General features: G+C 43.6%; 1 protein-coding gene across 6 annotated transcripts in view; it reads right to left on the bottom strand.

The window, feature by feature from the left end:
- The window catches only part of scn8aa (sodium channel, voltage gated, type VIII, alpha subunit a), a 168,625-nt gene that overhangs the window by 150,570 nt on the left and 2,032 nt on the right, over window positions 1–16,023 (bottom strand). For 5 of the 6 annotated variants that reach the window (XM_089004869.1, XM_089004872.1, XM_089004857.1 and 2 more), the window contains exon 2: window positions 8,723–9,056. In XM_089004869.1, coding sequence (XP_088860995.1) covers window positions 8,723–9,001 — 279 coding nt within the window. In that variant the 5' untranslated portion in view covers window positions 9,002–9,056. Of the gene's footprint in view, window positions 1–8,722; window positions 9,057–16,023 lie in introns of those variants that run through there. The other variant, XM_089004888.1, reaches the window with a different exon arrangement.

Genomic DNA, 16,023 nt, shown 5'->3' with positions numbered 1-16,023 from the left:
AGAAAGACAGAGAGAATGAGAGAGAGAGAAAGACGTCACGCACTGTCACTCACACAACCAAGAACGGGCCTATACACAAACACACACATGCACACACCCACACCCACGTACACACACACACACACACGCGCACACACACATGCACACACACACACGCACGCACACGCACACACACGCAAACACACGCACACACACACACACACACACACAGCTGCCCCTCCCGCAGATAGAGATAGAAAGATAGAGAGAAAAGAAAGTGAGAGAGAAAGAAAGAGAGACGAGAGAGAGTGTGTGTGTGTGTGAGAAAGAAAGAGAGAGAGAGGCTGAGAGAGAGAGAGAGAGAGACAGAGAGAGGGGAGAGAGAGAGAGAGAGAGAGAGAGTGAAAGAGAGACAGCGAGAGAGACTGAGAGAGGTCAACAGACAGAGTGGGAGAGAGAGCGAGAGAGCAAGAAAAATGTAGAGAAAGGAAAGAGACAAAGAGAGAAGAGAGAGAGACAGAGAGAGAGACAGAGAGAGAGAGAGAGAGAGAGAGAGAGAGAGAGAGAGAGAGAGAGAGAGAGAGAGAGAGAGAGAGAGAGAGGAGAGAAAGACAGAAAGAGAGACAGACAGAGAAGAGAGAAAGACAGAGAGAGACAGACAGAGAGAGAGACTGAGAGAGAAAGACAGAGAGAGACGGACAAAGAGAGACAGAGAGAGAGAGAGAAGAGAGCAAGACAGAGAGAGAGAATGAGAGAGGAGAGAAAGACACAGAGAAAGACAGAGAGAGAGAGAGAGAGAGAGAGAGAGAGAGAGAGAGAGAGAGAGAGAGAGAGAGAGAGAGAGAGAGAGAGAGAGAGAGAGAGAGAGAGAGAGAAACAGAGAGAGAGACTGAGAGAGACAGACAGAGAGAGACGGACAGAGAGAGAGACAGAGAGAGAGAGAAGAGAGCAAATCAGAGAGAGAGAATAAGAGAGAGAGAAAGACTTCACACACTGTCACTCACACAACCAAGAACAGGCCTACACACACACACACACACACACACACACACGCGCGCGCACACACACACACACCCACACACACACACACACACACACACACACACACACACACACACACACACACACACACACCCAGCTGCCATGTATGTGTCAAGTCCCTCCTCCCCCACTGTGCAACACATGACTTAAGTGCTGCAAAGCTGCTGAAAATTTCATAACGGGGCACCGGCTAAAATGGCGAGTGAGTGAAGCAGGCAGGCAGGCAGGCGGGCGGCAACTGTGGCGGCAGCAGCAGGCCAAGGAGGACCGTCGTAATGGCAGCCAGCAAACCAGTCAGCCAGTCAAAAGATGACGAGAGGCAAAGGGAGGCAAGTGGGGGAGGGGTTGAGAGAGAGAGAGAAAAGAGGCGGCCGCCATTCAGCATGCGGCTTCCGATACCTCAACATCTCCATTGGGATAATGCCTGGTGAAATATTCAGCCCTCATCACCCACCCTCTGATCGATTCATGGATCACCAACGAGAGGGATAGAGAGATAGAAAAAAGTAAGAGAGAGATAGAGAGAAAACGAGAGACAGATACAGAGAGAGAACGAATATGTTTGCAATTGATTAAAGAATTCATTCCGTGACATTTTGAGGCAATGGGGGAAATGTAGCACTAAAAAAAGAGTCAAAAAATTGTGACAAAGCTCCGTGTAAGGAATTAATCAGCCCGTTTCCACCGGCTGATAGATAGATAGATAGATAGATAGATAGATAGATAGATAGATAGATAGATAGATAGATAGATAGATAGATAGATAGATAGATAGATAGATAGATAGATAGATAGATAGATAGATAGATAGATAGATAGATAGATAGATAGATGACAGACGATAGACAAGATAGATAGATAGATAGAACATGGCGGAGAGATAGATGGAGATATCCCCTGGAAAGGAGAGGAATGAAGATAGATAGATAGATAGATAGATAGATAGATAGTCAACTGTCCAGAGCAATGGAGAGTGTGGAAAAGAGGTGAAGAAGCGTGTCCAGGTAGGCTGGAGCGTCTGGAGAAAAATGTCAGGTGTGATGTGTGATAGAAGGGTTTCCGCTATAATGAAAGGAAAAGTGTATAAAACCGTGGTGAGACCAGCCATGATGTTTGGACTGGAGACAGTGCCACTGAAAAAAAGAAGCAGAGCTGAAGATGTTGAGGTTTTCTTTGGGAATGACCAGGTTGGATAGGATCAGGAATGAGTACATTAGAGGGACAACTCATATTAGAGGCTTTGCAGAGAAAGTCAGAGAGGCCAGACTGAGATGGTTTGGACATGTCCAGAGGAGAGACAGTGACTATATCGGCAGAAGGATGCTGAGCCTTGAACTGGCAGTTCAAGGAGACCGAGAGGAAGACCGAAGAGGAGGTTTATGGATGTGGTCAAAGAGGACATGAAGGTAGCTGGTGTGAGAGAAGAGAATGCACAAAATCGGGATAGATGGAGGACATTGATTCGCTGTGGCGACCCCTGAAGGGAAAAACCGAAAGGAAAAGAAGAAGAAGTCTCATTATATCGATATCGGTTATATTGATAATACTGCTTATTACGATACTATTTTCATTTCGTGGCAAATTTCTAGTCTTTTTATGTATAATTAGTTCCGTTTAGTACAATACATGATTACGATAATCCGGTTACTACAGTGCTCTTTTTCATCTCCCCCCAGCCATTTTGCTATGTTTATATCGATACAAAAGCAGTTTAAGGCAGGGGTGTCAAAGTCATTTTTTGCCGCGGGCCACATTGTAGTTATGGTTTCCTCTCGAGGGCCGTTATGAATTTGGGGAACCCATTAGAATGTTTAAATCCCTTTAAATATTACATATAGAGCACACAGCAAATTAATGAATAACTCGTTTTCAAATATGAAGTCAAGAATAATGACTTTTATTGTGGTTGACATCCAAAAATATGACATTTTGGCTCAGATTTTAGCAATCATCATGGAATTTAACAAGTATGATTTGCTTTCGCGAGCCGAAAAAAAAATGATGTGGCGGGCCGGATTTGGCCCGCGGGCCTTGACTTTGATCAATATTTGCTTAGGGGTTTCTATACAGTACCACCATTATCGAAATCTGTATCAGTCGCACCGTTGGTCACGTGACTCGGTCACGTGACCAGCTTCCCTGTCTTGCGCAGTGTAGCAGACGCCATTTTCTACCATTTTCAACCATGGCGAAACAAAAGAATTGTGACCTTGGAACGAAATACTGTCCAAGGCTATCGTGGCTGTTGAGGAAAATCCAACAAGGAGCAAATCCTCCATTGCAAAAGAATTTGACGTGTCGCAAAATACCTTATCAACGTGGTTGAAGAGTAAGGATAAAATTAAGACGGCATACGAAGCGTTGGACTTTGGACCTGCATCAAAGAGGATGAGAACGTCACAATACTGTAGTCTTCTTATACAGTATACAGTTGTTTGACACCAATTTCAACCATGGGGAAAAAAATTGTGATATCCGAACAACGTAGAAGGCAATTGTGGCTGTGGGGGACAATCCAACAAGCAACTCCTTCATCGCGAAATAGTTCGACGTGCTGCAGAATACTTCATCAACGTAAGTAATGAAAACGTTGTGTTTTTCGTTTTCCATACATGTATTTAATTGTGTTGTATTCAGATATCTTTATCGCTTGCAATAATCACTGTTTTTCATATGTTTGTACATGCTGGCATTCGTGGTCTCTCTCGAGTGCACAATGTCAACAATGTCGAGTGATACTCAGAGTCACGATTGCAAGAGCGCGTTCTAAAAATAATAAACGATGTTTTTATTTAATGCAAACGATGTTTTTATTTAATGCATAAGTTTATTTTTCACTTCACTACAATACAAAAGCATGCTAGATACGTATTCCATGAATCCAATGAGAAAATTACATGCCATAACAAAGCTCCCCCATTTATTGCCCCGCTTCATGCAGTACAGCACAGGATCGGACATATCGATAGTACGGTTATATCGATATTTTTTCTGACTCCCAAGAATATCGATATAACGAGACTTTACTGTATGTGTATATATACATACAATGGGGCCTCGGTTTACGAACAACTTGCCTTACGAAATTTTGGTTTACGAACGTTAAATTTATGAAAATTAAACCTTAGATTAAGCACTACTTTTTGGGATACGTAATCTTCGGCGGAAGAACACCAAAGCACACCACCAAACAGTGCCCCAGCCGTCCTACCTGTCCACACCCCCTTTATCAGAATGCACACGTCGTTCGTCTTCAACGATACTTTTGCTGTTATTGTGACAGGTTTAAAAGTACCTTATTTAGTATTTTGGTTACATTCGCATAGTTACATTGGTTTACAAATGATATATATCTAAAAGGTTTATTTAAACAAGAAACGCCTGCTTTGTTTAGTCTTTCGTGTCGGACCGATTTAAATTGTTGGACAGGAAGTTGTTGTGCGCATACGTTTGCATTCAAAGTAAACGACGGTTGACGTACACACCGCTTGTTTTGTGTTTTTTTCTGAATCCCACAACACCATATCTCCCTTACCATAATGGAGAGCGCAACATTTTGGACGGACCGCTGGTATATTTTGGTTCGAGTGTTGTTTACCAGCCGTGGGTAGAAGCTGTGGGTTGTTGCTGACCACACGTCGATTGCCTCCAGGGATACTTTTGCTGTTATGGGACCGAAAAAGACCCCACCACAGGCTCGTGTTCAGCCAAAATTACAGTCGAAGAGAAGGAGATCATTGAGAAACATGATCGACGTGTGCTAAGTCCATTTCAATGTGTATCATTGTGTTCAGCTGATAGAATAGGCTTGGCATGATATTACACTTTGATCCTTGAAAGCAGCATGGAAGAATTTTTGTCGCGCAAGCATCCTTCCATGCATCCAAAGAGGGACTTTAAAGGATTTGATGACTGTTGTTTTGGACGACATTGTTTCCATTGGACAGAACATGGGACTCAAAGTGGATGCAGATGACATCGAGGAGCTTGTTGCTGACCATAATGAGGTCCTCAACACGACTGTTGGCTTCCGAACTGGGCAATTCCAAGGGGTGATATATATATATATATATATATATATATATATATATATATATATATATATATATATACACACACCTTATATCACGATCTTTTCGTCTTACGAACGTCAAATTTATGAAAATTAAACCTTACACTCAATTACAACCTTACACAAATTAAACACTATTTTCATATTACACATCCACCACGGCTGGAACAGCAAAGCACACGACCTTCGGATCTGGCGGAGTGATCTTCGGCGGAAGCACACGACCGAACAGTGCTCCAGCCGGCGCTACTTTCCACACCCCCTCTCTCTGAATTCACACATCCATCGCCTCAGAGGAGCTTTTTGCAGGTAATTTTACTATTATGGGACCGGAAAATAAACACCACAGGCTCGTGTTGAGCCTCAGTTCAAATGTGGTGCGTTACTATGAATAAATTGAAGAAACTACCAGCCGTACACGTCTACTCTGCTCTGTTTACTATATATATATATATATATATATATATATATATATATATATATATATATATATATATATATATATATATATATATATATATATATATATATATATCGTTATATCGATATTCAAGGGAGTCCGAAAAAATATAGATATAACCGGGACTATCGATATATCCGACCGTGTTTGCATGTAATTTTCTCCGCGCCTGCATAGAAATAGTATCGATATAACCGGGACTATCGATATATCCGATATCGATATAACGAGACTTTACTGTATATATATATATATATATATATATATATACAGTAAAGTCTCATTATATCGATATTCAAGGGAGTCCGAAAAAATATCGATATAACCGGGACTATCGATATATCCGACCCTGTTTGCATGTAATTTTCTCCGTGCGTGCATAGAAATAGTATCGATATAACCGGGACTATCGATATATCCGATATCGATATAACAAGACTTTACTGTAATTCTTTAATCGATTGCAAACATGTATGCTTTCCTCTTCAGTGCTTTCCTCTACAGTGTATTTGAATCATATTCATAACTCACCATTTCACTTTTGTTTTTTGTTTCAAGCTCTATCGTCTCCCTTTTGTGTGTGTGTTTCTGTTTCTGTAACCCCTCCCCTCGATCACTGCTGCGTGTGTCCTGCTGCGTATGTCCCCTCCCTCCTCTACGACGGATCTTGACCGCGTGCGGCTTTAACCAAAGACTGGGGGCGGAGAATAGAGCAAAAAAAAGCTGGCTGCCATTTCCAGCTCCTTATTAGGAGACCCAAGAACCGGCTCGTTGACGGACGACACATCACTCATTGTGGCGCTTCGTGTTACCCGAAAAATAGTTCGTATGCCAAGATTATATTCTCGTGAATTTAACGTTCGTAAGGCGAAAAGTTCGTTAGCTAAAGTATTCCTAAGCCGTGGTATCACTGTACTCATCACTCCTGATACATCCGATAAACTGGCTGTAAGAGGTTCTTGATATCATTTGTCAAAGTAACCTGACGCTAAATGACCTTCAAAATGTATCCTGGGCTAAAGAGCCCTCTTTCCCAATGCAGAAGCACATTTGTGCAGGAGCCGTTCTCCCGATGACGTTATATCACACCGACAAGGTCACCGAAAGCATCCAGTCACGTTTGGCTTCAGAGTCATTTTCATTCCACCAATTCCTTCGTCATCGAGGAAACATGAGTCACCATCGCCGACCTTGCTCTGATGAAAGCGCAGTGAACCCCAAATTAACTCATTCATTGCCATTCACGAATTAATTCGAGAATTGAAATTATGACGTAGAGCGCTATTCCGGAATATGTTCGGGTTTTCTTTTCTCCTTGTTTGAGTGCTGATAAAGCGCTGGCCATGGCCTCTGGACATGTTTTTTTTCTTTTCCACAGGGAGGCACCATTACTCCTTTTTTCCATGTTAGTGCTTTTTTACAGCTTCAGCTCTTGTTAAAGCATTCATTCATTCATTCATTCATTCATTCATTCATTCATTCATAGTTGGCTGAGAAGCTCTTCGGATGAGGAGCCAAATGTCTAACACCTTCCCAGAAGTCCAGATGACAGCTAAAGAAACATTTTTCTCGATGGACCACTCCTGTACCACTGAGAGCCTCCGCAGACAGATGGCTAAGCTAATAGCTATGATAGACAGCCCCTCTGACCCTATCTAGGCCACCATGACACCCACCACTGGGCAGCTCCTTCAGCCAGAGACCGACACACCTGAGCTGCACAAAGGAGAAGTACTCCCACTCGTTCCTGCTGACTGCTGTCAGTCCTTTGAATAGACAGACCTGAAAACCTGGACCGACAACCACCACCCATTTAGAATATGCTCCTATTTATATTTCACGGTTGATATCTAGATTTCTTTGTATACTTCTGATAGAGAATAGACAGAATAGAAGTTATCATATTTCAAAGTTTCTTGCTGTTGGGTGCTGAGTTAGCGGAACGCAAGCCCCACAATGGAAGCACAGAAAATATGGGGTCAATCTGAGGTGAACAGACACAGCCTGTTAAACTGCCATCTTCAGGTAGGAGATCTGCCGTTGGAATAATTTACGACTTGGTAAACTCCTTCATAGGAAGAGCTCATTAACCAGGTTACAAATCTATCGGTTCATGGAAAGACAACCCATTGAAATGTCGATGTTCTGTTGGTTTTTGGATGTTGGTATTGGGACGTCCAGGTGCGTGGTATTCAAATCAAGAGGACTATGTTTTGGATTTGGATTTACCTTCATCTGTCTCACATTGGAGATTTTACTAATGTAATAGAAAATAGACAGAATAAGAAGTTATCATCTTTAAAAGTTTCAAGGTTAGTTAGCCGCCATTTTAATATGTTCTGTTGGTTTATGAATGTTGGTGCGTATGATGTCCAGGGGTGTGGTATTCAAATTAAGAAGACTATGTTTTACTCAGGTGATAGAGAATAGACATAATAAGAACTTATCATCTTTAAAAGTTTCAAGGTTAGTTAGCCGCCGAACACAAAGTCCACAATGAGAGCACAGAGACACTTAGGGTCAATCTGAGGTGAACAGACACAGCCTGTAAACCTCCGTTTCCGAGATCTGGCCTTGGACTGATTTAGTACTTGGTCAACTCCTTCACAGGAAGAGCTAATTCGCCAGGTTACAAGTCTATCAGTTCATGGAAGGATAAGAAATTAAAATGTATACGTTCTGTTGGTTTATAAATGTTTGTGCGTGGGACGTCCAGGGGCGTGGTATTCAAATCAAGAAGACTGTGTTTGAGTCATGTATCACTTCAATTTGCATCTACTATCAATAAATAGCTTAGCAGAGCGCTGCAGAGGTTGGACGTCGGTCATGAATGGCAGTCAAAGATATTCTTCTTGTGTTCCAGCCTTTGGTCACAGTGTCCCAACAACAATCTATGACAAGTTCTTGTCTTGTACTCTAATTTTGCTGCTGTCAATTGGGAATGTCTGCATTTTGAAACGAATCGAGGTCTTACTATCTTATGTTATCTTCAGCTTTCTCCTGAAATCATGCTTTGATGTGGCATTTTGAGTTTTCACAGTGTCTGAATCGTTCACAGATTCGCGTAAAGACATCTGTACCCAGGTAACCTGCCCCCGCCCCCACCCATTATTCATGCACCCCTCGGCCCAAAACAAGCAACAATTTCAAGAAGCTCTTGATGGACTCACTTTCTGCGAATTCAGGTAGTACGGGTCCAGATCCTCCAGTGGTACCGCCACCATTCCCTTGGGGATGTCCCCGTAGATGTAGGGCAGGCTCTTGCCGGCCTCCAGGTCGCTGTTGGGCTTGGGCTTATTCTCATCGTCATCGTCACGGTAACTGCTGTCCTGCTTGGCCGGCTTCTTGTTCTTCTCCTCGTCGATGCGTTGCTCGAGGGCCGCCAATGATTCCGCGTTAAATCTCTTGAAGCTGTCAGGCCCCGGCGGTGCGAGTAGGGGGGCAGCCATGTTTTCATCCTGCAACAATGCGGTCTTTAGGTTGTGACCATCCGGGGTGGCGGATCTGCGGGTAGATGGAGTCAAGTAGGAGGGGCAAGTCAACTCAAAGATGTGATGAGAAAAAATAAATGACAAACAGCATTAATAATAATGATACATTTCATTTTTAAGCGCCTTTGAAAACTGTCAAGGTCACTTTACAGTCACAGGAGACGTTTTTCTGTGGGGTGAGCAGCGGCAGCCATACGCGCCAGTGTTCACTCAACCCGGAAGTAACTCAAATAGCTAGAAGGCTAGCGAGCTAATAAATAGATAATAGCAATAATAATAATCTTCTTTTCCTTTCGGCTTTTCCCCTCAGGGGTCGACACAGCGAATCAATGTCCTCCATCTGTCCCGGTTTTGTGCATCCTCTTCCCTCACACCAGCGACCTTCATGTCCTCTTTGACCACATCCATAAACCTCCTCTCCGGTCTTCCTCTCGGTCTTCTGCCTGGCAGTTCAAGGCTCAGCATCCTTTTCCCGATATAGTCGCTCTCTCTCCTCAGGACATGTCCAAACCATCTCAGTCTGGCCTCTCTTACTTTCTCTCCAACGCCTCTAATGTGAGTTGTCCCTCTAATGTACTCATTCCTGATCCTATCGAACCTGGTCACTCCCAAAGAAAACCTCAACATCTTCACCTCAACATCTAGATAGCTAGCTAGATAGCGAGTGAGATAGCTCACAAGATAAATAATAATAATAATAATAATAATAATAATAATAATAATAATAATAATAATAATAATAATAATCATCATCATCATCATTTCATTTCTACGCGCCTTTGAAAACTCTGAAGGTCACTTTACAGTCACAGGATACGTTTTTCTGTGGGTGAGCCGTGGCAGCCATACGCGCCAGTGTTCACTCAACCCGGAAGTAACTCAAATAGCTAGGATAGCGAGCTAGCTAGCTAATAAATAGATAATAATGATAATAATAATAATACATTGTATTTATAAGCGCCTTTCAAAACTCTCAAGGACATAGCTAATAGATAGCAAGCTACATAGCTAACTAGTCAGCTAGATAGCTAATAGATAGCAAATAGCTAGCTAGCAAGATAGCTAGCGAGAAAGCTCATGAGATAAATAATAATAATAATAATAATAATAATAGTAATAATAATAATACATTTCATTTCTAAGCACCTTTCAAAACTCTCAAGGTCACTTTACAGTCACAGGAGACGTTTTTCTGTGGGTTGAGCAGCGGCAGCCATACGCGCCAGTGTTCACTCAACCCGGAAGTAACTCAAATAGCTAGAAGGCTAGCGAGCTAATAAATAGATAATAGCAATAATAATAATAATAATCTTCTTTTCCTTTCGGCTTTTCCCCTCAGGGGTCGACACAGCGAATCAATGTCCTCCATCTGTCCCGGTTTTGTGCATCCTCTTCCCTCACACCAGCTACCTTCATGTCCTCTTTGACCACATCCATAAACCTCCTCTTCGGTCTTCTTCTCGGTCTCCTGCCTGGCAGTTCAAGGCTCAGCATCCTTCTCCCGATATAGTCGCTCTCTCTCCTCAGGACATGTCCAAACCATCTCAGTCTGGCCTCTCTGACTTTCTCTCCAACGCCTCTAATGTGAGTTGTCCCTCTAATGTACTCATTCGTGATCCGATCCAACCTGGTCACTCCCAAAGAAAACCTCAACATCTTTAGCTCTGCTACCTTCAGCTCTGCTTCCTGTCTTTTCTTCAGTGGCACTGTCTCCAGTCCAAACATCATGGCTGGTTTCACCACTGTTTTATACACTTTTGCTTTCATCCTGGCTGAAACCCTTCTATCACACATCACACCTGACATTTTCTCCAGCCGCTCCAGCCTGCCTGGACACGCTTCTTCACCTCGTTTCCACACTCTCCATTGCTCTGGACAGTTGACCCCAAGTACTTAAAATCCTCCACCTTCTTTATCTCTTCTCCCTGTAGCATCACTCGTGCACTTGGATCCCTCTCATTCACACACATATATTCCGTCTTGCTGCGACTGATCTTCATTCCTCTCCTTTCCAGGGCATAGCTCCACATCTCTAGTTTCTCCGCCACCTGTTCCCTGTTCTTGCTACAGATCACAATGTCATCTGCAAACATAATGGTCCAAGGAGATTATTGTCTAACATTGTCTGTCAGCCTGTCCATGACCATAGCAAACAAGAAGGGGCTCAGAGCTGACCCCTGGTGGAGTCCCACCTCCACCTTGAATTCCTCAGTCAAACCGACAGCGCACCTCACAACTGTCTTACAGTCATGATACATGTCTTGTACCGCTCTAACATACTTTTGCGTCACTCCAGACTTCCTCATGCAATGCCACAGCTCTTCTCTGGGCACCCTGTCATACGCTTTCTCCAGATCTACAAAGACACAATGCAATTCCTTCTGACCTTCTCTGTACTTCTCTATCAGCATTCTTAAAGCAAACACTGCATCTGTCGTACTCTTTTTTGGCATGAAGCCATACTGCTGCTCACAAATGTTCACTTCTGCTCTTAGTCTTGCTTCAACTACTACTACTACTAGAATAATAATAATAATAATAATAATAATAATAATAATAATAATAATAATAATAATAATAATAATAATAATAATACATTGTATTCATAAGCGCCTTTCATTACTCTCAAGGACATAGCTAATAGATAGCTAGCTAGATAGCTAGCGAGATAGCTCACAAGATGAATAATAATGAAAATAACATTTCATTTCTAAGTGCCTTTCAAAACTCTCAGAGTCACTTTACAGTCACAGAAGTCTTTCTGTGGGTGAGCAGCGGCAGCTACACGCGGGCGCGTTCACTCAACCCAAAGGTACCTCAAATTGATAGAATGCTAGCTAGCTAGCTAATACATAGCAAGATAGCTAATAGATAGCTAAATAGCTAATATGTTTCCTGACTCAAATAGCTAGCTAGCTGCCTAAATAGCTAATAGGTAGCTAGAGAGCTAATATATTTCCTGACTCAAATAGTGAGCTAATAATAATATATAGCTAATAGATAGCTATCTAGCCAGCTAGATAGCTAATAGATCCCCCTTGTCCCTTGGCCACATATGCAGTCTTGACTAGTTCATGAACTCATTCACTGCCAGACGATGTGCAGCGACACACGTTTCTGTCATGTTTCGGTTTGCGACTAACAGGTGGCGCTGTCGGGCCCCGCCTGCAGCTGCACAGGTGATGGTCGTTTTAAATCAATGGCAGTTGAAAGGACTCCCGGTGAGACCATTCAAGGTCGGGTCATTATTTATTTGACCTTGTCAGGTTTATTTCATCTTGTCATGTTTTACTCATGGTTTTGATTGCTACTTTGGACCTTTTTGTTCTGATGACTTTGTTGTTGCACTTTGTTCGTCAGCGCATGACGAAGCATCTTGGATAAGAAGTGAAACGTCCGACACCTTCAAAGAAGTACAGATGACGGCTGAAGAAACCTTTTCATCGATGGACCACTCCTGTATGACTGAGAGCTTACACAGACGTGTTTGAGATATTGTTTTCCTGCTGACTTATTGAATAAAATTTGTCAAATACAAACTGCTCCTCCTCCTGCGTGCTTTTTTGGGGTCCACCACCACCACCTTGCAAATCGTGACAGTTTCTAGGCAATGTTTTGAGTAAAATGACTGCCAACAGATTTCGCTCCCTGGCAGTATGAAACTGAAATTCGTGCACATCTGGTGTTTGAATTGAAAAACTAATTCCCTGCCATTCACAAATTTATCCGGGAATTGAAAATAGGACGTGGAGCGCCATTCCTGAATTTGTTCGGGATTTGTTTTTTCATGCTGGGGTGACGTTAAAGCGCTGGTTAGACCTCTGACAGTGTTTTTTTTTCTCTTCCACAAAGGGACAGAATTTTCCTTTTTTCCATGTTAGTGCTTTGTTCCACCTTCAGCTGTTGTTAAAGCGCTACATAAACCAATATGTATTGTATTGTATTTTGGACTGCCGTCCTCATTTCATGCGCAGATGACTCCAGACCTATATCATTTAGGAATTAACTTTTTTTCTGATAAAAGAAGAAATTCTAAGGTTTCTAACACTGTATTGAATGTTTATCCATCCATCCATCTTCTGCCGCTTATCCGGGGTCGGGTCGCGGGGGCGGCAGCTTCAGTAGGGAAGCCCAGACTTCCCTCTCTCCAGCCACTTCTTCTAGCTCGTCCTGGCGGATCCCGAGTCATTCCCAGGCCACTAGTCTTTCCAGCGTGTCCTGGGTGGTCCCTGGGGTCTCCTGCCAGTGGGGCATGCTCGGAACACCTCACCAGGGAGGCGTCCAGGGGGCATCCTAATCAGATGCCCGAGCCACCTCAGCTGGCTCCTCTCTATGTGGAGGAGAAGCGGCCCGACTCTGAGCCCCTCTCGAATGACCAAGCTTCTCACCTTATCTCTAAGGGAGAGCCCGAATACCCTACGGAGAAAGATCATTTCGGCCACTTGCATCCGGGATCTCGTTCTTTCGGTCACAACCCATAGCTCGTGACCAGAGATGAGGGTTGGGATGTAGATCGAGCTTTGCTTTTTGGCTAAGCTCCTTCTTCACCACGACAGATCGGTACAAAGTCCGCATCACAGAAGATGCTGCACCGATGCGCCTGTCGACCTCTCGCTCCCACACACCCTCATTCGTGAACAAGACTCCCAGATACTTAAACTACTCCACTTGAGGCAAGATCTCCTCCCCGACCCAGAGAAGGCATTCAACCCTTTTCTGACTGGAGGTGCTGATTCTCATCCCAACCGCTTCACATTCGGCTGTGAAACGCTCGAGAGAGAGTTGGAGAGCTCCGCTTGAAGGCCCCAACAGTACCACATCATCTGCAAAAAGCAAAGATGCTATACTGAGGCCACCAAAACGGAAACCTTCAACGCTTCAGCTGCGCCTAGAAATTCTGTCCATAAAGGTTATGAACAGTATCATGACAAAGGGCAGCCTTGGCGGAGCCCAACCCTCACTGGAAACGATTCCGACTTATTGCCGGCAATGCGAACCAGACTCTGACATCGGCCGTATAGGGACCGAACAGCCCGTATCAGGCGCTCCTGTACCCCATACTCCTAAAGCACCCTCCACAGAACTCCACGAGGGACACGGTCAAACGCTTTCTCCAAGTCCACAAAGCACGTGTAGACTGGTTGGGCGAATTCCCATGCACCCTTGAGGACCCTGCTAAGGGTGTAGAGCTTGTACACTGTTCCGCGGCCGGGACGAAGACCACACTGCTCCTCCTCAATCTGAGGCTCGACTTCCCGACGGACCCGCCCCTCTAGAACCCCTGAATAGACCTTTGCAGGGAGGCTGAGGAGTGTGATCCCTCTGTAGTTGGAACACACCCTCCGGTCCCCCTTTTTAAAAAGGGGGACCACCACCCCGATCTGCCAATTCAGAGGCACTCTCCAAGATGACCACGCAATGTTGCAGAGGCGTGTCAGCCAAGACAGCCCCACAACATCCAGAGCCTTTAGGAAATCCGGGCGGATCTTATCCACCCCCGGGGCCTTGCCACTGAGTTTTTTTAACCACCTCAGTGACTTCAACCACAGAGATCGGATGTTTATGTCGTCCTAAAACTCAATATTTTGTGGGTCCTGGAATTCAAGTGACAATGACAAAAAATGGCACTGCAGTGGACACATTAGCCTTTTGTACAGCCGCCCCCATTTCAAGCTCATAACTCCAGACACATATCATTTAGGAATTAACTCTATATTTCTGATGAAAAAAGAGAGTTGAAGGTTTCTAACGCTGTAGTGAATGTTGATGTAGTCCTAAAACTGAAGGTAACATCCAACTTACGACAAGCTCGACTTACGACCAAGCATACTTACGACCGCGACCTCCAGACCCTTTTTAAAAAAAAAATAATTCTACACCTGGCACCACAACACGCTAGCAGGCCGGCAACGCGTACCACAATTTTGGCCAGCCAGCCAGCATCTCACTCTCGCACAGCATTCGACCGTGTGATGGCACCAGAGGGGGGAGGATTTGCGAGTCATTTGGCCTCAGAGTCTCTATTCAACATTTTCAACTGATTATGAGTGACGAAAATTTTGATTTATGAACGTTTGGTCAGTACGGAACTCGATCGTAAGTCAAATGTTGCCTGTATTCTGTGGGTCCTGGAATTTGAGTGACAATGACAAAAACCCTGGCACTGGAGAGGATTTTTTGCACATTGTCTGGCAGTGAAAGTGTTAAAGGAAAACCGACAACATTTTTTGGTTTCCTACCTGACATCAGACAAACGTTTTATAGCATCTAAAATACCCAAAACACGCAGGCAGATATTTTAGTCAAATGCAAAACACCAATAAAAATGACTAAAAGTTGCCCAAAACTGCCACAAATGAGCTTGAAACTGGGGAGATTCAGAAAGTCCCACAGTGCCACACGGCGATTTACCATCGCGTTATTTATGTAGTTTTCCTTCTAATTTTGCGATCACCACAGTGTTTTCAGACGACAAACAGTGCCCAAAATGCATTGTGTGTCGCTTTCTCGGTCAGGGGCGTTCCGAATGTTACATCACTTCCATCATCGTCAACAACTTGAAAAAAATACTTCTTGAATATTTAGCGCGAGTTTTAAAACGCAAAATATAGCTATATGCGCTGGAATCTTTGTAAAATGTGCTCAGTAGAAGTCATTTGACAAATTATGGACGCAATTTGTCCAGAGGTGACGGTTGTCCTTTAATGGAATGTCTTGAACAGGAACATCCGACTTAAACTGTGAAATAATGTTGATGTCAAATACAGTAAAGTCTCGTTATATCGATATTCAAGGGAGTCCGAAAAAATATCGATATAACCGGGACTATCGATATATCCGACCCTGTTTGCATGTAATTTTCTCTGTGCGTGCATAGAAATAGTATCGATATAACCGGGACTATCGATATATCCGATATCGATATAACGAGACTTTACTGTATTTGTCATAAGCTTGAAAAAGCAATTGCATGTGACAAA

This window comes from Hippocampus bargibanti, linkage group LG01, assembly GCF_051943395.1.
Source record: "Hippocampus bargibanti isolate YZ-2025 linkage group LG01, ASM5194339v1, whole genome shotgun sequence".
Classification (NCBI taxonomy): Eukaryota; Metazoa; Chordata; class Actinopteri; order Syngnathiformes; family Syngnathidae; genus Hippocampus; species Hippocampus bargibanti.
This window is presented reverse-complemented; position numbering and strand designations above follow the sequence as displayed.